Here is a 24,211-nt window from a genome sequence, read left to right on the forward strand (position 1 = left end):
ACTATTAGCCTCCTTCTCTGAATTGACTTCTCTGAATTTCTTCTGATTTGCTTGTGTAGAATTTGCATACGCAATTTTTCTAGTCTCTAGACCTATTTAAATCCAATGCAGAAAATGGCTTGTGATTCTTGTTCATGTTTTACTGGCCAATGTTACTTGTGAGTGGTGTTTGCAAAAAGAGTGCATCTAACTTATGCTAATGAATTCCCCTCTGTTTATTTATGATACGTGGAATTTTCACCTCAAAATCCCTGTGTGATTTATAGATATCACCTTTGCTCTGCTCTTGCCAGCAGCAGCTTCTGTAAAGCCTGGAGTTGCCAAGAGGCCAATTGCTGGAAGGTGTATGTGTGTGCGAAGTGCAACTACTTGGGCTGGTTTTATATTCACATGTACTAGTGAGCACTGCCAGAAGCAAGAAACTGAGCTAAGTGGACCTTCACTAAGTGACTACTTAGTTTTCATGGTGGTAAATATTGTTTATTATAAAGATGCATTAGGTAGATTACACTCCTTATCATCCTGCAACAATAGTTTGGTAAGGCGGAGATAGAGTTTTCTTTCATGAGGCTGTAGAAAATAATAGTTCCTTTTTGGATGGGAATGAATTGCCACTTGGAGGTGCCTTTCTCTCTTGTTTCTTGGTTGTACTGTGCAGATATTTGGTCAGATGAGCTTAGTTAAACCAAATTTTACATCACTGAACTTAGGTTAGATATGTCTTGTTATGTCACCAATAATATCAAGATTATTATATGGTGAACTGAAACAGAATCCAGAAGTTTGGGCTCATAGCGCTTTTCCTACTCCTAGGGGACATACCTTCCTTCTGGCTACTGAAAGTGAGACCAGCTTTTTGGCTTAGGTAAACTGGTTCCAGTTCCATGGCAGTGAGTGTAGCAAGGCCCCACTTGCACATTTGCAGAAGTGTCAGCCCAGTGCAGGGTCTGCATCCAACACATGGAATTTTTTGCTTAGTCCCTTTCATTTGTGACCTACTCTGTTCACATTCTCGTTTGTCATTGTGGAGTTGGTGCCATGATCTCAGCAGTCAGGTAACAGTCACAGAAAACCATTGCCAGGCTCTTCTGATGCCAGCCTGGGTAATTTGGTTTCATTATTAGAAAACAGATGGGTCTTACATCATTAACAGAGCAACAGGAAGCAGCAGGCTTGGCATCCATCACATGATTGCAGTGAATTGGGCTCTGTAGTTACATGAAGCCAAGCAGGGGGGCAGAAGTTAACTATTGAGCAAAACATGGCTGTGAGAAGCTGGTAGAAATGCTTGGTGAGAAGGGGAGAACTCTCAGAGGCTCTAATTCACTAGAGACCCAGTGAGTCCATTTTTGTCAAGCTGTTTACAAAGGAAAAGCATCCAATCTCTGAAAAGGTGGGAAAATATCCATTTGAGTAATGTGACAATTGCTAGACACCTTGCTTGGGTTCTGTGAAGGACTATTTATGGTGTTTTGTGATGTGTAAAGCGGCCTTATGTTAAGTTTGACAGTGTCATGTAGCCCACACTTCTCACGTGTCCCATCCTGAGAAGTAAATATTTCAGGGATGATATGCTGTCATTTACATTGATGTTTCTGAGAGTCATCATGCTGAGAGGTGAGTGAACAGTTACTTCTGTGCATACTGATGTGGAAGTATTTTTTGCTACGGCTTTGTGGTGGGCAGAGAGAAGTTGGTTGGCTGCTGCTGCAAGTTCCTGGCTCAGGGTGGGTCCCCGAGACACCGGAATAACACGTTCCCAGTCTGGGAGCCCGCAGAGGTGTGGGAGCTGATCTCTTCTGTTTGTTCTGTGACCTTTACCAGCTGATTGGCACTGATCTTTTATGCACCGCATAGATGATCTTTTGTGGCTGACATTTTAGGATGACTGAATATGGATTAACCTAGGCAAAAAAATTTCTGTTTTTCTACCTTCAAACAATGTCCTCCTTTTCGGAAAAATGCCTGCACCAAGTCAGATCAAATCCAGTTTTGACTGAGGCAATGCTGTAAAGGAATTGGAATTCACTGCTGGAAAAGGGTAGAACTGGAGTTTCTCTCATTAATATTTTCTTTGAGCACCAAAAAGAAAACTGGTGTTCTTGATGTGAGATCCAGTGGCCATCTGGAGCATTTTGTGGGGCATTCCAGTTATGAAGAGGCTCAGATTCTTGTCAGAGTCAGTGAACCTCATCCTAGCAAACTTGTGCAGGTAATAACAGGATTAGGATACGAGAACCTTTTGTAATGCATCAGGCGCATAATTATTTTTTAAATGTCTTAGTAGTCTTAGTGAGATGACTCACGTGTTGAAGATGGAGACGTGTGTCTCTGCTTTGCTGGATGGAGGCCAGTTTCCACGCATCCGGTCGAGTGCACAGGTGGTACTAGGATCTCTTCTGGTGTTGGAATTCATGATTCTGTACTCTGAGAAGACAAAAATCAAACAACTGCCTAATCCCCTGAACAACGAGTGAGCTCCTAGGTAAAGTGGGTGCAAGTGAAATGTTTGCACTGGTGCCGCAGGAAATTATTTTCATTATTTTCCTGTTACTGAGCAGGGCTGTACAGTGCACTTTTGCAAAGAACCATGGCACAGACACACAGGAACATCCGTGTCACTGTTTACAAGGGCCCTTTGCTTTCAACATAAAAATACTTCTGTTTACAGCAGTACAGCTCATATAAAGGCCTGCAGCTGGTTATTGAGGCTGAAACTTACTATTAAGGTTAATTTTAATGTAGCCCAGTTGGTCTGTTGACTAAAATATCCTTAAATTTGAGCTCTTGGTCTGCAGCTGCCTGAAGGCCTGGCTCTTCCCCTAATACCTTTTCCTACCTTGTGCTCAGAAATAAACCTCTAGCTGACTCTTAATTTGGCTTGCATCTAGGGAAAAGTAGGCTTTCAAGGGTGGTGAATTGGACAGCAAACCATGCTTATCCCTTGAGCTGAGAGCACGCAGACACTCGCTGTTCTGCAGCACTTGTGTCCGGCCACGGAGCTGGCTGCAGAGGAAAGGCTGAGTCATTTCCACAGAATGTTTCACGGAGGAGCTAAGTGATGTGGGGCTTAGGTCTGAACAGCTCTGTTTCCTGATGAATAGTAATACTGTTTACTTAGAAGAGGAAAAAAATCACTGGGGGCCTCAATGCTGCTGTGTCACAGCCAACTGGATAAAGTCTTGTTTGTCTCAACCTGAGAAGAGAGAGAAGCGATTCTGGTGGCACTTTTCAGAAAATAATTTTCTGCTCTCTGGGAGCGTAGGCAGTGGAGATAGCCCATAGCCTTGACTGCTGAAGCTTTTTCTGTATTCTGTTTGTTCTGTAACAGCACTAGTATGATACCCCAGCAAGAACAAAAGAGCCTCTGAAGGGACTCCTGGCATCCCATGCAAGGTTGCTTTTTTTTTTTTTTTTTTTGGTCACAGTAAAGCACCTTCAGTCTTGTAAATGTACAGAGGTGGTTTGGGGTTTGTGCTGGGCTGACTGAGGTCTGGAGCCGGATTGTAGGGTTTTTTTCTGGTCCTGATGTTCATGCAGCATATGTTTTGCTGATCATCTACCTGTTTATGTAGGACCTACTATGAATCTTTTGGTACTTGTTTGCAGAGGAAGAAGGAAATAACTGAGGACGGGATATTTTGGCCAAAAATACTGGCAGTAAGTTCCTGCTTTATGGCAACATGTCATGAGAATCATGAATGCTTCTGCAGGGCACAGAGGAGCTTGGGTCCCTCCACAATTTACACATTGGGCTCCTGTGTCAATCACCAGCGCACTTGAACAGGCAGCCAGAAAGTGCTGTCTCTTTTCCACCCATTCTCTTCTCTGATGGCAATGCTGCACTGATATGCTACTCTGCGCTTGATCACATCTGTTGACATTCATGTGCTGAAATAGCATAGATGATCAGCAGTTGGGGGAGAGGAGTTCCTCTGCTCGCAGGCTGCAGCTGGCACCAGGCACGCTGCACAGCCACAGTGGCTTGTCAAAACTTGAAGCTTGTTTCATGACAGTGAGGCGTGGAGCTGGCTTATGATTTTTCATCTGTTCTCAGTTTTTGTGCACTGTTTGTTTTGCTCAGAATCTACCTGTTTATGTAGCATCTTCTACAAATCTTTTGTGCATAGGATAGACACAAACTCATGGGAAACAGCAGTGGCCCGGGACCTGCCACAGTACAAACCATTCAAGGATGATGGAGCAAAGTTTTGCACTCTCCTCTAGTTTGGTGAAACAGTCAGTGGTGCTTCAAAACAGTGGAATTGCTGCTGGGTCAAATCCCAGCTCCAGGTAGCTCATGGCCCTGTGTCTGGCAGTAACTGTACAAGTCTGTCTCATGCTGATTTCTTAAGAGGTGCTTAATTCTTGATTGAAATGCAGCTGGCAATTTATTCTCTCACTTTAAGTGTGCCGTGTTACAATAATCACATACGTAGAAAGAGGATGTATGCTCAAGGAGTGCCTGGTCGTCTTTTACATTCAAAAAGTCACTTGGAATGTCATTTTATTTTATTTTACCTTTTGAGCATGGTGGGGAGTGAACAGCTCTTGCTGTTCAAAGAAAATAAAGCTGTTCCTTGAGATTTTTATATCTCTAACACTGAAGTAGTCCAAAGATTGGTCTTGTACCAAAGGCGTTTTCCCAACAAGATCTTCATTTTCATGTGCCATTTATAGTAAATGAAGACACGTTTGTGGGAGTACCAATAGATGGAGGGGTAGGTTGATCTTGCAAAAAAACTGGAGGACTGCTTTTTGAAACTTAAATCTGATTATGCATATATGCTATTTTTATTCCTCTTTTTAGTTATCTGTCAAGGAACATTTGTGCAAATGAATTTTCTTTATGGATTTTAAGCATGCAAGCTGGAATGCTGGCAGAAAGATATCCTAAATACTGCTTTCGTATAGTGCGTTTCCCCAGAATTTTCAAGGTTAGCCAAATTCTGAGTTCTGGTTAGTCATAGTGAAAATGAAATGTCATCTGACCTATAGGACAGATCACAATGAGACAGCTTCACTTTGATCTGAAGATCAAACGCTGCTTTGCAAGATGGGAATACTTCTGATGCAATGGGTTAGTCTCAGGAAAAACAAGTCTTGCTTGTGACTGTATTGGAAGTGGAAAGATGGCAAAATCATAGTACGTTACCGGTGAGTTGAGTAGGATGAGTTTTTACTAATAATATCCAAGTTGCTGTCTCTTGGGTTGAATTTCACATGTCTTATGTGGACTGGCAGCTGATGGTAGTGGTGGAACTTGTGAATTACAGTTATTTTTACCCTACTGTTTAACCCAAATAAGAAATTAGGAGTATTTATTCAATGTGACTATGTGGATGCCATGAAGTGCCTTATAAACAAAGGTGAGTGAGTGTGTATATACCTATACATGTATGCATACATAATTCTTGCACAAAAGAGATGCTGTGGATGGTTATATGGGGCTACCAAATGTAATATACATGTCAGCTGTTGAGGGCGCATGTTGTGCTTTATCAGACAACATCTTAAAACTTGTATATTATGGGCATTTCTGTTATTAAGGCCAGGCCATGCAACATGTTTTATTGGGACAGGAATTCTCAGTTGGAGGAAACAGATTTGAACCCGTTGTGAACTGTTTCTAGTCCAGGGGAGGACTGTAATGTTTGCAGAGGCACAACCAACTCCTTTTGAATTGAGCTCTTTGAACTGAAGATACTGGGTAGCATTTCTGCTGTGCTTGCCTGGGACCAGGATACAGCCCCAGGGAAGGAGGGGAGGACCGCCTTGCTTTGCCAAGGGTGTGTGGAGGAGGGGAAGAAGGGGCAGGTATCCTGTGAAGCCTGGCTGAGTCTGAAAAATACAGTGCTGTCACACCAACCCACCTGCATCCCTTCTGTCTTGATAGCCCCAGGGGAGCCCTGGCACTGGCCCAGGGCACACAGGATGCAGCTCCTGGACTTGGGAGGCTGAAGCCCTTTGGTATCAGAGTTCCTGCTGAGCTCAGCTCCTGCAAGGAACCAGCCCACAGCCTCTCCAACTCCACAGGCGTGAGACATTGCACCCTGCTCCAGCAAGTGACTGAAAATCCCCTCTGCCTTGGGGATAAATTCTGTCAGTAGTTGTTTGCCTTCAGGTTTGCGAATCTCTGTTTTGTTTCACTCCTGAATTTGCCTTATTTTAAGCTCCAGCTGATGAAAATATACTGAAGAGCAGGGGGGGCAGTAGCAGAGGGATCCCCAGCTCCTCCTGCTTCGTATGTCCTGGGGCATGGATGTGTGCAGGATTCAATGTGCACTGTGCAGGACATTAATCACAGTGCAGTGCCAGGATCCGACACCAAGCACTGCTCCAGCATTGCGACACTGCTGCTTCTCCCTGCTCTGGTAACCCTGCAAACTGCCCCCCACTTAGCCAGTGGACATAGTGGCACTGTGGGGCACAAAGGGAAGAAGGAGAACATGGTAATCACAAGGAAATTACTCTCTTTGAGGTTTCCCTAGTCTCTGCTAGAAAACTGGAGCTGAGAGCAGGTGCGAGGGGGGAAGGAAAGGCAAGAGAAACAGTCTCCAATCAGTCAGTGAGGAAGAGAGGGGACCATCCTGTGAGGATGAGGAAAAAGTAGGGAGGACCTATGGCTGGAACTCCCCTGCCTGCCTCCCCAAACCACCTTCCTGCCGCCGGCCAGGTGTCCTCACTCTGCTGCCAGAAACCTGGTGCCAGCTATTTGTTCATCACAGTCACGTTTGTTTGGGTGTCTGCACCTCCCCAGGAGTCGACTCTGTCAAACGCAGGTACTCGCAGCCCGTGGGGCCGGCAGGGGTGGGCAGCTGAGGTGCACCGGCTCCCACTGCCCACCTTGAGCCCCCACCTTCCCGCTGCCTGCACCCCGCGGACCCCTCCGCAACTCTCCACACAAAGAGCCACTGGGCAGATCTCCTGCTTGTTTCCTTGCCCAAGAGAGGAGGAGGAGGAGAAGGAGAAAGGAGGAGGAGGGGAGGGTGGTGATAAGGGGCTTGCTGCGTCGCTTCATTTCTGTATCCAGCGCACAGCTCGTGGGGTGTGTGCGAGTGCGTGCATCTGCTGCCTGAGGACTACTGCGGCTGCAGTCTCAGCGCTGAGCTGCTGGCAACCAGGCGTCAGGGGAGCTCTGGGTGTTTACCAGCTGGTGACAAGTGTTGCAATGCAAAAGCCGAACGCGTCTGTGAAGAGGAGACTGCGCTGGCAGCGGCACCTGTAAGGAGCAGAGGGGAAGAGGCTTCCTGAGGCATTCAGCAGCAGGCAGCCAAGGCTCCAGGCATCAGCACCTCCTCCCAGTGTCTCCATCACTGCTTGCTTCGGGGCTCTTCTTAAGGGAGAAGAGGAAAAAGGAACCAGAAGACCCCTGCAACAGAACAGCCCCTGCTGGAGTCTAACAGGTGTTTGGTGGGATTTGAATGGGGAGGGAACGGGTGGGGAGAAAAGTTAACTGGAAAAATTTGGGCTAGGAAAGATGCAATGATCTTGCACCAAGTGGATGTGCCATGTTTGCATGTGAATAACGCATCTGGAGAAGCTCCGAGGGATGTCTTGCAAGTGATCTGCTCAATCTCCGTAGAAACGCTCACCTCTGCCTGCAAACTTTCCCCTGCCAGAAGTTGAGAGGAATAGAAAAGCACCGGAAAATCAAAAGGGGAAGATATCAGCGGACAAAAACGCTTGAGCTAAACTGTTGCATCCTGACCCGGGGCTCTGGTGCGAGCGTCCCACTGGTGCCTCCTGGGCTCCCAAGCCAATTGGCAGTGGGTGGCATTGGCCAAGGCACCCGGCAGTGTCCCCAGCATTGGGGACACGCCGAGCAGCATGCTGGCTGCGGTGCCCGCAGCTGGCAAGCAAACCCCGTGTGCCTGACCTGCCGGTTGTGCCGGGGCGGTGGCGGCCATGGCTGCAGCCATCGCCAGCTCCCTGATCCGCCAGAAGAGACAAGCCAGGGAGCGGGAGAAGTCCAATGCGTGTAAGTGTGTCAACAGCCCCAGCAAGAGCAAGGGAAGCTGCGACAAGAACAAGTTGAATGTGTTTTCCAGGGTCAAACTCTTTGGCTCCAAGAAAAGACGAAGGCGGCGACCAGGTTGGCAAGGGTTATATGTTTGGGGGGTTGGTTTGTTTAATGCAAGTTGGGATGTGCATCAGGCACGGGGAGAGGGGGACCGGTGCTTTAAGGCTGGTAAAATAAATTTACGGGTATTGCCACCCATGACTTGTACGATCTGATAGTCGTGGGTACCACATGCCAGTCCTTTCCCCTTTCATGTTCATCTGGTTTATTTGGATAGCACACACCACTACTATCTGCCTCTCTTGGACACCTGTCTGCACCCGTGTACCAGTAATTCAGTAGTCTGTCTTTCTATAACACATACACATGTACAAACACACGTGATTTATTTGTGGGGGAGATGCTAGAAGGGGAAGTTCCCATACATACACCTCCCTCAGTTGTATGTTGAACAACTTAGTTGTCTAGGGATTTGGTTTTGTCTTCCTGCTTCACAGAATGCCTGTGCTGTGCTTTATTTGCTGATTGCAGATGAGGCTTTTTGCTTTTGCTGGCACCTTTCAGAGTTTTGCTTCAGTGCCCTATTCCTTTCTAGGAATCTCATACATGCATCTGTCCTGCAGGCACGATGCTCTCTGTGTCAGGGGTGCGAAAGATGAGGCATGAAGACTTAGTCCGTGATCTGAGTGGGGTTTTTGTACGTGGGAGGAGCAAAACCCTGTGGTAATGTTGCTATCGCTTTGCTGTGCTGAAACATTGATGCCATTAGCCACTTAACCTGTCTACTTTTCTCAGCAGCCACAGGAAACGAGCTTTGCTCCTAATTTACCAACAGTTTGGGATGTATTATAGCTAAAAAGCCAAAGTAGGGTTGGATTAATCTCATGTCAGAAAAGTTGGTAGATAAGAATTGTGCATCTCTAAGTACCCTTATTTAAGGTTTCTAATAGGAAGGAATATACTTATGCAAACTGTTGTAAGCCTTTGCCTTCGGCTCCTATTAAAATGAAATACAGTAGGAGAGGTCCCGAATGTCTTTGATTACAAAAACAAGGCGTCTTATGCAGATATTGGCTGTTGGAAATGACACATCATACCTTCACAGTTTGTTTATCTCTGAATTGAGTTGTTGTGGAGCGAACTGCAGAGATGCATCCCCTCCTGATATAGTTGTGTGAAATGACTACAATGCAGATGTCATTGGGATTCAGTGGAAGTAGACCTTTTTTGCAATTATTCCTGGTGCATTACCCAGATATCTTAAATGACAGACTTGACAGCAGATCCTGTTGCTGTTTACTTTTTGGTCTAGAATGATCTGAAACTGTATGAGTTTTCTCGCTTTCTAACTGTGAATCTGAAGATTATTATGAAAAAAAAGACATCTATCCTAACTGTGCATTGTTTTGATCTTTCTTCTTCTAGCTGATGAGGTAATTACCTCAACCCTTATGGTAATATTTATTTTACAGTTCCACACATTGCTGGATTTCAAGGTTCCCCCCTCAATTTTCCATATGTTCATTGAGTAGTTTATCACTTCGGATGCTCTACGGAGCTCTTTGGAGCAGCAAGGAATGGGGGTTTGTTTATTAGAGCTGCAGCAGTTCCTGTGCTAAATGTTTGCTGCTATATATTTAGGCTCTCAACTGTCACTATGGTTCTTATTAGCGCTATCGTAGTAGTCCTCTTTTTCCTCTCCATTTAAGAACTCACACCTTTTTAGAAAGCAGAATACGCTCTTTGCCAGCTCATTTCTAATCTTAAATGAGATAGAGCTGAGCTCCTGAGGCCAAGCAGTGCACTGTTGGAATTTGTATTCACTGGAAGGAGGTTTTACTGTGCTACCTACATTGCGATCGAAAGTGGCATTTAATCATTTTGGTAATATATTTCAGAGATGTAAATTTGATCTCAACCAGATGAGAAGTGTTGCAAAGCTGGTTGCCCTGCTTTTGTTTTGGGTGTTTTTCATGTCTCAGCCTTAAGAAGAAATCTGGAGATTTGGTTTTAACATCCTGCTTGCTTGGAACGGCACATTAGGATTTCCCTCATTAATCTCGCTATTGTTTTTTTGCAGAGCCTCAGCTTAAAGGTATAGTAACAAAGCTATACAGCAGGCAAGGATACCACTTGCAGTTGCAAGCAGATGGAACAATTGATGGAACAAAAGAGGAGGACAGTAGTTATAGTAAGTGACATGAGAATAAATGGTGTGTTTGTGAATTGTGGTGTCTCATTCTTCCTATATAGGTCCATTCAAAATTGTTGTCCTGGGATGACTGAGCGAGTGGAAGCGGCGTAAACACTGTGCTCACAGTGCAGAAGTCTTCCCGACTTACTGGGTCTGAGAGAAATGCTAATAAAAATCACTTATAGAAATAATGAACCAGAGGAGGTAGTGATGACACATATGACAAACAAAGCAAATGTTATCTCCATGGTAATCCAGAGAAGTTCATTGCTGTCCTTTGGATTTTATTAGATTATTTTTTTCGACGGGGAAAATTCGCTCGCCCACTCAGAGTGCCTGAAATAGAATAACGCTATATCCACTCTTAAACAGGGGCTCATTCAAACAGAGCTGTGTTGTTTCACACAATGAGAGTTCATCATCATTTTAAAGTTCACATTCCCTATTATTATAGTTTTTTTACCCCTTCTAAACTTAATTATACCTTCAGCTTTTAACCAGATTTCCCTCAGCTTTTCTGTGAAAAAAAGTTTGGGATTTGTTTTTATTTTTGCAACTTTGTTAATTAATAGAAAACAGGAAAAGACAACTAGAGCAGTGAATTGGCTTGTGTAAATAAAATATTTACGTGTTTTACGTAGTTGTACTCTTTAGCTTAAGCTATGTTTCTGTTCTGAAAGGAGTTAGGTGGAGCGAAGAGTTTGAAGGTATTTCAGGTCACTTAGACAACAAACCAGAAAATCAACAGGCAGACTTTCCTCTTCAATTATTAAAAAGCACTGATTTAAGTGCCATCCTTTTCATATGAAAAGCATTTGTAGGTGAAACATAATTTCATTTCACTTGAATATGGCAGAGTAAGCACTAGACGCAATAGGAGATATCCGATCTTGTTTGTCCTTTCTGCACCCCTGTATTAACTTCCAAGTGACAGGAGGGACCTGGTTGTGCTGCTGGAGAAGCTCTCCTCGGCATCCTTTGAGGGTGCCGGCTTTGGGATGTGGGATATGTAGGGATATGTGAGATCTATCTCCAGGTTCCCCACAAAGACGGATCGGTGCAATGCTGAGTGGCTGCTGCCATCTTACCGAGTTGTCCTCAGTGCAGCCACAAAATCCACTCTAAGAGTGATCCTTACACACCTTAAACTTTGCATTTCTTTAAAGTGAATGACCTAATAGTTATGATGTTAAAAATCAATATTGATCATTCACAAGTTCAGAGTATTTCTGTAAATTATTTCTAAAAAAGATTAAGAAATAGGTAAACCTTACTTTTTACATCAAAGCATGATATTGGTGTAAACTTTTAATCTACAAGAGCAAATACTTGAAATTATGTCCTTTTTTAAGTGAACGTTTCATTTAAATGCTTTGCTTGCAGTTGCTCTAATAGGGATCCTGAGATTCAAAAGAAGATAAAATTTATGAGAATCTGTTCCGTTGATATTTACATAAATACATCTGTTTCTAGGATATCTTCATTTTCACTGTGTCCTTAAATTTACCATAACCTGGTAGGTTAGCAAGCAAATCATAAAAACTCCTTGTTGCTCGATACCAGCCTTCTAAAATGCTGGATACTTAAATATAATGGGTGTATCCCAGAAATGGTTGCAGCTTAGCTGCAGTATCTAAGTGTTCAGAGCAGAGGAGGATTTTATCATTAAAAAAACCCACATGCTTTTGAACATATTCCTCTTTTACATAAGGTAAGTGTATAGACCTGAATGTCCTGCAGTCTTGAATTCATTTTAATTACCATATTTTTAATGGAGCTAGTAAGACAACCTGATTTATCCTGTGTATCAGAGTCCACATAATGGGGTTCTTCCTAAGCCTTGCTCACATGAATATTAAGTGGATCAAGCCCTCTAAAATCCTTTCTTCTAATATCTGCAGGGACATCTCTTGTCTAGCCCACATTCATGCACTACAGGAAAATCACAGGACTTGTAGCCCCCTCCAAATGTGGAAAGGAGACTGTATCTCCTCTTCTTTGCACTTCTGAGGGATATCGTTGCTTTTGTCACCTTCACTAAACGTTTGCTCCAAGACCATTTACTTGTCAGTACAGTGCAATAATAAAAACTCCACTTAACAATAAGAGGAACATCCTCCAATGCTGCAATGGCCAGCAGCGTGGTTGCACGGCATGAGGACTCTGCAGTTGAGTTTTCTAGAGCAAACCCTGCCTCCAGACAGAGCATTGGTCAGTCTTATTTAAATTTTGGAATGTTTCTTCCCTGTTTATGGTAGAGGTGAGGAGAGCTTGCACGCCCTGATAGCCAGCAGCTGGTTTGTGCTCCTGACAGCAGCCTGGGCCCACGATGCCACCCTCTCCATCATTTACTACCTGGAGCTGAGTGGGATGTTTGCCTGAAGATCCCCTTCAGCTCCTGACTTGGGAGCAATTATTTCAAGGTCTGCAGACCCACTGCTATACGCAGGGTTCACAAAAACAAGGTCTCATCCGCAGTTGAAGGGTGTTTAAAAGAAAGCTGATATTTTGGAGAGCAGTTTAGGAAAAAAAGTGAAATATGGACTTGAGGAGCCATAGAACACACCAGACCTCGATTTTAGCCAAGAGTCCATGTAATTTGAGGAAGCGTCTTGTGGAGAGGAGAGCCTGGCTGAGAAACAGATTTTGCCTCATTAAATGTGTTAAATAGGGCAAGGTTTTAAATCAAGGCAGAATTTATTCCCCAATTTTGGCAAGACGAAAAAGATTTGTGGACTGATAAATTAGCGAAATACATGAAACAATATCTTGCAGAAAGCATACGATGGTCCAGGTGGCCGAGCCAAGGATGGCACAGAATTCACAGTAATGTATACATTCATAAATCCAGCTGTGGCCCACTGCTTTGTATTTTGCAGCTCGAATTCTCTGAAAGCTTGTATTTCACAAGGGCCACAGCAAAGATCATCTCTCCCTTAGACATCACCAAGTTTTTCATTACAAATAGATATTAAATCCTTATTTTACACAGCACAAATGTAATAGCGGAAGGCTAGGACGCAAATAACTTTGCGTTATCTTATGCTAACACAAACTGATTGTAGTAGCAGACAATTTATTTTCCTGTGACTTTGTTTGCCACCCCTTCTGCCATATGTGTCCACATAAGGGTCAACGGCTAGAAATGCAGGAACATCTGAAAGCTGTGCTCCGTGGCACTGGGAGCTTGCAGAGAAGGGATGAGCCTGGCTCTGCTGTTGGCCCCTTCACCATTCACTGGTCACAGACAGGATACAGAACTTGGACTTGCACTTGCTACTGTGCAAGGATGGTGGGACCAACTTCTTGTGCTAAAGGGGACATTCCCCTTTTTTCATGTAGTGCCAATGGCCTGTTGCCTTGGCGATGGCAGCTGGAGCGTCCTGGCTGTGTGTCTGGCTGTGCTGGCATAGAACAGATTGACTGCACACCCCTCCGACAGCCAGCCCCTCTCCTCCTCAGCAGAGGCAGTCGGCAGCAGAGCCAGCATTACTCCCCCACAGCTCTTTTGCAACTTCCGATAGTGTGTGCTACAGAAGCTGCTAATCCCACCAATGTCTAAAACAGCTTCTGAGTGTGCCCATCCTTGTCTTGCCTCGAAATAGAGCAGATATGTTTATGTCAGGAGGATACGATCACCTGCTGAGGGAAGCAGCTGGGCACCCATTGCAGTGTCTGCCCAGACCTCCCGAAGAGAATTCACTCAGCCTGGTATGTCTGCTCACCTTGCCAAGCGCAGCACAGTCAGGAATCACTCACTAAACCCATCTCTGTGTCTTGTGACTGTGAGCTATATGTTTTCCACTGTCCCAGGCTTTGCCCTGTCCTCAGCTATCTACTGAGAGGTTCATAGCACTGTTTACAGTGGAGCCCATACTCATACCTTTGTGCTGAGAATACCCAAACGCTTGTCCTGCTTGTAAATATGCCATTAAGAAAATGCCATTAAGAAAATGCCTTTTGAGAGAGACCTTCAGGTTCTGCCTGGATACTGAGCTTTAAATTGTGCTCTCCTGCCTACACAGAGATCAGATGCTGCTTTTGGAGGCTGAACTGCAGAAGAGGACTCTCCAAGGGAATATTTTCTCCCACAAAAAAATTCAAGCGTTTGGTAGAACGAATGAGAAATCCATTTCCCTAAGCATTTTCCTGTGCTGAAAATCTGAGCTTTGTTCACCAAAAACTTTGTTCACCAAAAACAGAACTAGAGGATTAGGTTTTAGTGAAGAGAAAGCCATTTCTGTTGGTTTGCGCTTGCAAGTGAGCATGAGGAGGGGCTGCCTGGGTGTGTGTTTGTATCTGCATGTCCACTCGTGTGTTTGAGAGGGAAAGAAAAACATGGGTATGTTTATTTGTTAGTTCTGGCTATTTCCACCTGCTCTCCTATATATGACTACTGTAGGAAATTCAATGATTGAAGGTGCCCCAATCTCAGTGCAGAGCCCCCGGTAGATCACAAGCGTGCCTGCACAGCCGGGCAGACTCAGCCCAGCCCTGAGCACATCCCTTGACTGCTGGCTGCCCCCAAGCCCATAGCAGCTCTTCTTCACCGAGCCGGGGGACTGAGATGCTCATGTTAACCTGGGACAGCACACGGAGCTGGAGGTCCAGCTGCCTGCTGGAACAGAGTCTCTTTTCACCGGAATTTAGTCCTTCATCCCCAAACGCAGTGTTAACTACTGGCCGTGCCTTTATTGAAATAAGGGATGCATTCATTTGCACTTTCTTTTTTTGATACTATTGTCAACCCCACACTCAGAATTTAGGATCCATATGAAATGCTGGCAAGCTGCAAATTTTCTTTTAAGTAAATATGACCATTTGAGGGTTGTCAGGCTGAAAAAGGGATTTATAATGGAAAAGGGATTTATAATAGGTCATAATTCTTAGCTTATACTTTTGAAAGTAATAAAAGTATTTCAAATTCATAATTCAGTTTTAAATTGGCTTCAGACAATGACCATAAATACCGAACTTCAAACTGAAGCAGACTGGAGTTTTCTGGCCAAGTAATAAACCATTGGAAATAAGGTAATTGCCAGTTTGGCATTACTTCATCCCATTTCTGCATTCATACAACAGATATAGAAAAAAACGCTTTGAGTTACGATAACAGTACTTGAAAATTTTCTTAACTCCCCTTTATTTTCAGTCCTACGTATTGAGGACAGGTGCTGTATTCAACTCGTTATTACTTGTATTCAATTTTAATGTAGCTATGAATCTAAGCTATGGCAAAGCTTTGCTTTTTCTTTTTCCTTTGCAACTTCACAAACAAGAATCTTCATTTTACGAAGAGGTGTTTCTCTGCTTATAAATACTGCCACTATTAGCATGTATACAAGCAGAAAAGCAAGCAGACCATTCGAAGCAGCTCAATTTTGAGAGCACAGATTTAGGGCTTGATATAAAGAATGTGCTGTCATTACATTTCATTTTGAAGCTTAACTCTTTTTTTCAAACCCATTCTCTTCTTAAAAAGAGGAAAAAAAATCCTATGTGTTTTGACTTTGAGATGTTAATGAAAGTTTCTAACTTTTCTGAATTTCATCTTGCACCTTCCTTGTGGTTAAAAATATTTACTAAATTTGTTCTGAATTTGCAAAAAAAAAAAAAAAACCCAAAGCCAAAACCAAATTAAGTGTGTTCAACTCTACTCAGAAAACCCTGGATTCTGCTCGTGAGGCGGGTAAGTCGTTTTAGCTTTCAGTACATCAAATTCACTGTCTACGGAATGGGAGAGGATATGTTGATGTCCTCTGTAGATAATTTCTGAGCTATTGGTGGAAATTGCTATAGAAGACTGCAATAATAGTTGTATTGTTCTATAGCACCCACAGAAATTAGTATATGCATGGGTAGGCATTTTTGATTTGGCTCTCGTAGTTATGGTTTAATTCTCTATATAATCTGTATACGCTAAAGGATTAATTTTTCTCTCCATCTCCTTTCTCTCCTAGCTTTGTTTAACCTCATACCTGTGGGTTTACGAGTGGTGGCGATTCAGGGGGTTCAAACAAAATTGTATCTGGCAATGAACAGTGAAGGATACCTATATACATCAGTAAGTAAACGTTTTAATTTTTTTACTCCCTGAAATTACGGTAAGAACTTAGTATAATTTCCTCTCCTAAGGAATCTGCTTATTACCTGTAGAGGTAGGATTTGCCAGCAAATTCAGTATAGTGGTAATATTCTGGTTTTAGCTTATTACTCTGTTTCCTTTATTAATACATATACTTATTCAGAATCAAACTGTGTGCCTTTGATGCAAAGTGGTAATCTCAAAGTGTGAAATAAACAAACACTCACAACTAAAACCCCCAAACAGAAAGGATGCTCTTTCTTGGTTACTGTGGGTTGATCGGACTAATCAGGGCAGGGTTACAGAGGAAAAGAGACAACTTTGTGAATCACACATACGCCTGAATGTGTTTTATATCTTCACATGTAATTTCTGTACTGTTATTAAAAGGGATTATTTTTTGTTTGGCCAGGATTTTCAAATAGACATGGAATATAGTAAGTGAATAAATGCTGGTATAGTGAGTGAAGAAATGCTTTATTTAGCAGTTTTGATGAAGAATGTCTGTTAATAGTTTCCAGTAGTATTTTTTTCAAGAGAGTAAACAGTGTTCTTGTGAAAAAAAAAAAAAAAAAAGGATGTTTTAAAAAGTAGATCCCTTTTCAATTAAAACCATTTGGTTAAACTATATTCAGGAGTTTTAATTACAAAGTCTTAATAGATTTTTCCCAAAGAGGAAAATAGAGGAAGATGTAATTTGCTATCTACTACAAATTTTTCCCTTCGCCCTTAAGGTGCCTTTAATACTGATAATGATTAAGTAAACTTATTTAAATATCTTATTTGTTTTGCAGTCCTGACAGCTGGGACAAGGGGCAGCTTTGCATATTTTTCCTCTTGTATCTGCCTGAGCAAAAGCAAATTAGAACTGGCTCTGCTGTGGGACAAAGTAAAATTTCAGTGAACGGCATCAAACTCCACTTTTCTTTTTGCTCTGGCTGTTTGCTTAGTGCGGTTAATCCACAGATTTGTTTGCAGGGCTGTAGCCACACAGCCAGATCGTGCAAAGTCCTCTTAATCCCATGTAGTCACAGTCCTGTGGCTGCACAGTGCCATTTACATTTGCAGTGCAAATGTACCTTTGACTGCACCGTGTGTTTTCATTTACATTGGCATCCTCAGCTGCACTCCATTCTGGCTGCCCACTCGCCCAGAGAGCTCTGTGCCGTGCAAATATGCTCAATTTGAGTAGGTCACTCCTTTCATTGCATATATTCTGGAAGAATCAGAAATATTTTTGCAAAGATGCAGAAAGTGGGATGGGGACAGATTCTGCCACTGTTAACACACAGTGCAGCAGTAACTTCTCGTTGTGAGACGTTAGCATGAAGTCGAAGGGACCACTGAGAGAATGAGGTATCACTTCTAGTATCCCTTGATGTGAGGATAAATAGTAGAATATAACTCTTATTTTGCTTAAGTCCAGCTTTTCATTTGATCGGTATTGAGGCTACCTGGGCAGAGCTCGGAGCTTCACTTTGGTTCTAATTTTTGATGTTTGCATCGATTAGGGGTAGTTGTGGTCTCCTATGTTACCATGAATACTGTTTTGTTTGAAGCCTTTAATGTCTGTGAATGTAATAGTTTATGCCATTCCAAAATTAACTGGTGACATCCCTCTATTTCGCCTTTAGTAACAATTGTCATTTTTGTTTCCTTATTAGGCAGCTATATTTTCTGACATTCATTCTTTTATTCTTCTCGAACCTGATGGGGTTGGCAAGGCCTTAAACAGACTTTTGTTGTGGTGTTGTGTCCCAAATTTATATTTTTAAATACTCTTCACAAAGACAGGTGTCCATTTAGTGTTAATCTACTTTTCCAAAGAAAGTTCGTTCTCAGTAATCTTGGGTTTATCACTTAGTGCCTTCTGGTTTGGTTGTTTTGTCATTTACAATAATTGCAAGAAACTGTCTCGGCAGCTCAGGTCTGTGTGGATGTGCCCACGGAGGGAACATCCCTAGTGAGGAGCATCTGCCCCTACTTTACTTACTATGCAAAATGGTTGCCAGAATTTTAGTCCCAACACAGTTTTTTAAGTGTTTCTAGCACTTCTTTTGCCGATAATGGTCCTTTCAGTAAGGGATACAGTCTGACAGTCTGATGCGTGGGAAATTAGCTCTATATTTTGGGCTGGATTCTTCGTTGATATAAATGAGTCCCAAGAGAGCTCAACTGATTTATACCAGATGAACACTCACCTGTTCAAAGGATGCCAGCAGGGAGTCCAGAGAACACATCAGCTCTAGTAAATGACATCCATCTACACATCCTGAGGGTTTCCAAGCCCTTACAGGGACATATTCCAAATGGGATTTGTCAGGAGCTGACAGATGGTAACATGGGACTGATCAGGAACAAAAGCCCCACAAAACACTGTCAGATTCCCACAAAACACTGTCAAATTCCTGAAGCAAGAATATATGGGAAAGTAAATTGTAGATAACTATAACAGATAGTTACAGCATTTCCAGGGAGAAATGAAATTAGCATTGATGGTGCAATGTAATAGGGAGAGAGAACATTGTAATCTATGTCACAGTCCTTTGGTTTTGGTTTTATTGTGACTCTGGTGCTTCAGTCATGCTTCTGTCTGTGCAAAACTATTTCCTTCAGATTGTATTGCTGAAGGCTCCAGATTCATTCGGTAAATGGTTTGAAAAACACCCTACTAACATGCCGTCCCTGTTCCTCACTGCGTGCTACTGTCTATGCCTTGCACCTGACAGCAGCACTTCTAAAACACTGCACCTGAGAAAGAGGCCATTAAGTCCATGGCAATTACATCACTGGTAAATAGGTAAATAAGATATCTGGCTTATGGGAGGATAAATGGAGGCTCAGCTAAGTGCTTTCCCACGCTCGCACAGGAAAACACATTAGGGCAAACCCACCAGGTGTCCCATTTCCATGCATCTTGAACTAAATTGCAATATTAAATCATATTTTCTTCTCCTTTTAGTGACTGTGGTGAATTCTTATGTTTTGTTCCTTGTGATATACTTTTTAGGTTTGGGCTGTGCAGCTACAAAATTGACAGAGCTGATTCTGAGTGTCCTGCATATGTAGAAAATATGTCCTAGCCACAATCCTTTACAGTTGTTGGCAGATGGAGAATATCTAGTGGATCTAGTTTGCTAATTTATTGAGCTCTGGCTTTGGCGCTGCTTCTTTCTCCCTAGCAGTCTGGCCCAATAGGGATTTGGGTATCTGACCTCAAAGGCAGTCTGCAGTGTGGTTTGCTTCTGATCCAGTAACTGTACTCATGAATAAGGCGAATTTGCTCCGCGAGGGGATCAGTGATGTATAATAAATCTGCAGAGAACAGATATCTGTAGTTGGCTGCTAGAGTCATAGATAGTTTGCAGCATTTGTCAATTAGAGCAAAAATAAGATTTTATTAAATGTAGAGATAAAAGCTCCTTGGGGACAAGGCAGAAAGGGAAAAAAAAAAAAAAGACATTATGTTAAAATAAATATATAATTACCTAGATTTGTTATGGAAGCACATTAAAGTCCTGGACTACCGGGAAGGAAAGCGACATTGGTCCTCCCTGCAGCCTACTGTGCTGTCACAGCTCACCCTGCTCTGAGCAGTTTGTGCTTCCTCTCCACACCATCTGGAAAATGCATCTCCACACTTCTGGAAAATGGAGGGGGTTTTGTCGCCAGTTTCCTACTAAAGTCGATGAGCATTGTGTGACTGCATCTCCCAGACTGAATCTACCCTCCCTTTATTTGGAGGGACCTTGTCAGGAGCTATTTGAAGCCATAGCTTTTCCTGCTGTATGCTGCTTGAGCATCCTTTAAAATGAAAACACGGGGACTGATTCATCCCTTCTTACACCAGTGCTGCTGTAGATGACTTAAACAGTGTCATGGCACTGCTGTCTTACGCAACCATGTAATGAATCATGCCCTTTTGTGTTTTGGATGGCTTTTATTTTACCTCATTTTTCTTGCTGTGAATGGCCACATCTTTCAGATGACCACCACATATGCTATGCTTGAGGTTTTCAAGTTTCATACCCTGTGAATTCCTTGTGTTCTTTCGTTGTCTTGAACAAAAGAGTGAAAACTATATTTAAGGATCTGTTTGTCAGACATGTAGTCCTAGAGCTATTGCTTTCTCATTAAAGTGATTGTGATTTGACAGAGGAGGCTCATGGTGATACAGAGCAGCAGCTGAGTGAAGTTCATTAAAGGGAAGGCACGTATGTAGGTGAAGAGAATTGGGTGTACTGCTTGAATTCTGCATAGGCTGAAACATAACCAAAAATATAGCAAATTTTAAAAAATAGCCTAAGAATATTTAACAGCGTATTTTTCTATCAACCTTCATGTCTGAGTTTTGAAAATGATGTAATGATTGTCAGTGAAATACGTACGTGTCATGCAGAACATTTCAGCCCATGTAATTGTGTGGCTGTTTAACCAGGATACATTGTCAGAAACAGTAAAATTAAATATGTGCTTTGCATCCTTCTGGCCAGTCTCGGGAGCCATGCCACTCAGCTTGTGAGGAGCACTTGTTTTCCATCTTATCATATCCTGCACTCCTGTGGTTTGCCAAAGTGTTTGATTTAATAACGAGGTATGCAGGTAAGCTTACAGCTTCTCCCAGCTGGGACAAGCGGGCTGACCAGTGTGCAGATGTCAAGGAGAGCATGGGATCAAGAGGGTCCCCAATTTGGCTTTCTCTTTCCCATCCCCACACAAGGAATGCCAGAAATGCCCAGCTCCCCAGCAGCACTTCTTGGAGAGGGGCAGCGGTACGAAGCCTTTCCACAGCTTGTCCCCGGGCTGAGTGATGCCCTCAGGGGCACAGCCAATGCACTTCTACCACCAGTGGTGCCTGGCACCAGATGGCTGCTCTCTGGAAGCAGCTCCCACAGTGAATGAGATGCGAATGTCGGGTCCTCAGCACTAGCTCTCACATCTGCTCCCGCTGGGCTGCACTGACACCACTCGAGAAGGCAGCCAGACCGTGGCCAAGAGTGGTCCTTTCCCCTGACAGTGTGTGATAGGGCCTAGTTTGTCCTTCTCTCCTGCAGTCTTATAACTCACCTATTGGAAATTTAGGCTATCCAGCCTTTCGTAGGATGGGTATTAGGAAGTATGCTACATGGCAGAGTTGTTTATGTTGCTTTGCTCGCTCTTCCAGGGTGTCCAATATGTTTGAGTTAATAGAGGTACTGTACAGGGCTTAATTTTGCCATTTCTTGTCTGATGCACTCAGTACAGAGTTAGAGTAGGTTTAAGGAGCACTTTGATATAATACCCTCTGCAGAATTTTATATATAATTTAGCCTAAGAGAGCATTCAGCTAACTTTGTCCTCTGTATATAAAATAGACTGTCATATATATAAGTTTGCTACCTGTACAGAAAGTAAATATTGTATGAAACGTACACGATTATAGCCAAGAGAAGTTAAATGTGATTAAATTCTCAGAGTGATTCAAAAATTGGTTTTGGTGAGCTGGAGAGAAGAGAAGTTTGTGCATATTTTAATACTGAGCAGTGCAGTGGAGACCTGCTATAGCTAATGGGAATGGCTGGGGCATTTATAATGAATTACTGGCAAAGAGCATTTTTCCACCTTAGGGAAGTAGCACAAACCAAGAGATAGGGGAGATAATCAAAAGCTTCATCTAGTTAAATTTGCATGTCAGTATAAATCATTTTTTACTATGAATGCTCAGGTGCAGACAATACATTAATGTAGTTTATTCTCTTCAGTGATAAAATCTCAGATATGGCTGCAGCACATTTTTCTTTTCATTGCAACACCTTACTCTATGCTGGATTAATGTGCAACATCCTCACAGCGAGGAAGGCTGCTCTGGCCCTCCCATGACCCGTCGTCGTGCTGACAGCCCTGACTGCTCACGCTGCCCCATAGCAAAGGTGGGAGAGCGGGCAGGCAAGGTGTGAGGTCAGCGCTGGGACAGGAGCTTGCTCTAAGGAGGTTCTCAGGCATTGTAAGGCCATCCCAAACTGATAAATGTTTTCTGACACCTTCAGCCGTGGATACTGCTCTAAATTATGCCAGCAGCTAAGCTGAGCAGATGCAAACAATTGTACTTCAGTCTTACAGCAGTGTTGCAGTGCAGAGGTGGATGCTGGCTGATGTCTGGCACAGGAGAAGCTTGCTGGGTCTCCTTGTGGCCTCACAGGCTTCCAATAACACTGCCCAGATGGGCACTCCCTGGCTCAGGCTGTGCTCATAGGCTCAGCCTGTTACCAGGGAATCTGGCTATGAGTTTTTAGGGTTAATTGTGAGCCAGGCTGTACCTAGCAGTGTAGCTGCAGTGCTCATGGCTCACAGACTTGTCTCCCACTTGCTGAAGGGATCAGCAGCCCGTGACTGAGCATGCTGTGCCTGTCTGGACCTGCTCTGTGGCGTGGGACACTCCTGGGAGTCAGGTCCCTGGGGAAGCAGAGTGGTTTCCTGCAGCAGGTCTCACATAATGAGATATGTGCTGGTCTTTCTTAACGATATGTGCGGTTGCTTCGTGGTAGGTGAGAGAGATGGATGTTATTTTGTTCAGGTGCTTGTCTCTGCTGGGATCAGTGTGATTCCAGATTTCATGAGAGAGACTGCTTGCTGGAGACAGCAGGGAAGCAGGGAGGGCATTGCCCTCCCATGGGAGAATTAGTAGGAGAATAAGCAAGATGAAAGTCTGGAGCTATTACGCTGCTTTTTTCTACAAGTCATTCCTTAGGCATCTGAAATCCACAGAGGTGCTGCTATGCATCCATCTCCTCAGTACAGGTGGTGGGAGGTGAGGATACTCATCACCTTCTAGGATGAAGAGCTCAAGCATGAGAAAGTGATGCTTCAGGACTGTGCACTGCGCAGATCCTGACAGATCTGCAGTTAAATGTTTGTGAAACAGTTTCCTAACAGAGTGGCTGTTAAAAATCAGCAGTGAAATTGCAGTTTGTGCAAAAAGAGTTTTAATGTCCTACAAGGTAAATAATACACTTGTGAAGTAGATGAATACTAAAATTGCATCCACTCTCTTCGTAGTCATTTACTAATCAATGTCAAAGTCCTTGGGTGAAAAGACAGAAAGTCTATGTAAGCTCAGACTTCAGATGTTGCTCATAGCAGAAGTTTCAGACTTGGAAATCTCGGAGATGTGGCTGAAATGGCAATGTAGCTCGTAAGGCCCAGTTTTTCACTCCATTGCACTGCTCACTGTGGTCACAGTGACACAAAACCAGCACGATGCCAAGAAAAAAGCCTTGGCAGAATTTGGACCAGCACCTGAGTTTGATAGTTTGGCACCTGGATCACACACTGCTTACTTCCAGCACCATGTTTTGGTCCCTTGCCAGCAAACAAGGAATACAGATTTCCAGGACTTCCAGGCTACTCACAACTCTTCACCATCTTGTTGCAAAGCATGTTTGGCAGGCGAGAGTTGTAAGCAGATAAGGACTTGAGCAGACGGTGTGAGTTGCAAAGTGCGAGAATAAAAGCATTGCCAGGTTCTTGGCGTGTTCGGTTGGGATTGCATATTCAGATCGCCAAACAACGGATTGCATTGCTATGATTCAGCAAAGCCAATAGGAAATGTGCTGCTTTTCTCTCTTAAATTTGGTGTAGGTGCTAAATGTGAACAGCGGTGTAGGTGCCACGCCTGCAGGGTAATAGGTATGCTTGCTCCCTGTAGGGCTGGGCTTTTTTGCAGTTTGCTGGGAAAATATGTATATTAGTAATTATGTAGACTTCTGAGTTGTTGTCTTTTTTTCCTGATATGTATGAAATATCTTCAAGATCATAAGCAAGATAGCTTTCCAAACTTACCCTGTTTTTTTCTTTAGAATGTAACTTGATTAACAGGAAATACCATTATGAAACCTCAGCTTCTTTCCTACATTTGCCTTTCCTTCTAGAA

At 43.3% G+C, this 24,211-nt stretch overlaps 1 protein-coding gene across 10 annotated transcripts in view; it reads left to right on the plus strand.

Annotated features, from left to right (window-relative positions):
* FGF13 (fibroblast growth factor 13) overlaps positions 1-24,211 on the plus strand; it is a 304,993-nt gene that overhangs the window by 237,540 nt on the left and 43,242 nt on the right. For 9 of the 10 annotated variants that reach the window (XM_054075404.1, XM_054075399.1, XM_054075400.1 and 6 more), the window contains 2 exons: positions 10,104-10,214; positions 16,178-16,281. In XM_054075404.1, the coding sequence (XP_053931379.1) occupies positions 10,104-10,214; positions 16,178-16,281 (215 nt within the window). Of the gene's footprint in view, positions 1-7,431; positions 8,096-10,103; positions 10,215-16,177; positions 16,282-24,211 lie in introns of those variants that run through there. The other variant, XM_009560943.2, reaches the window with a different exon arrangement.

This window comes from Cuculus canorus, chromosome 10 (genome assembly GCF_017976375.1).
Source record: "Cuculus canorus isolate bCucCan1 chromosome 10, bCucCan1.pri, whole genome shotgun sequence".
In the NCBI taxonomy this organism is placed as follows: Eukaryota; Metazoa; Chordata; class Aves; order Cuculiformes; family Cuculidae; genus Cuculus; species Cuculus canorus.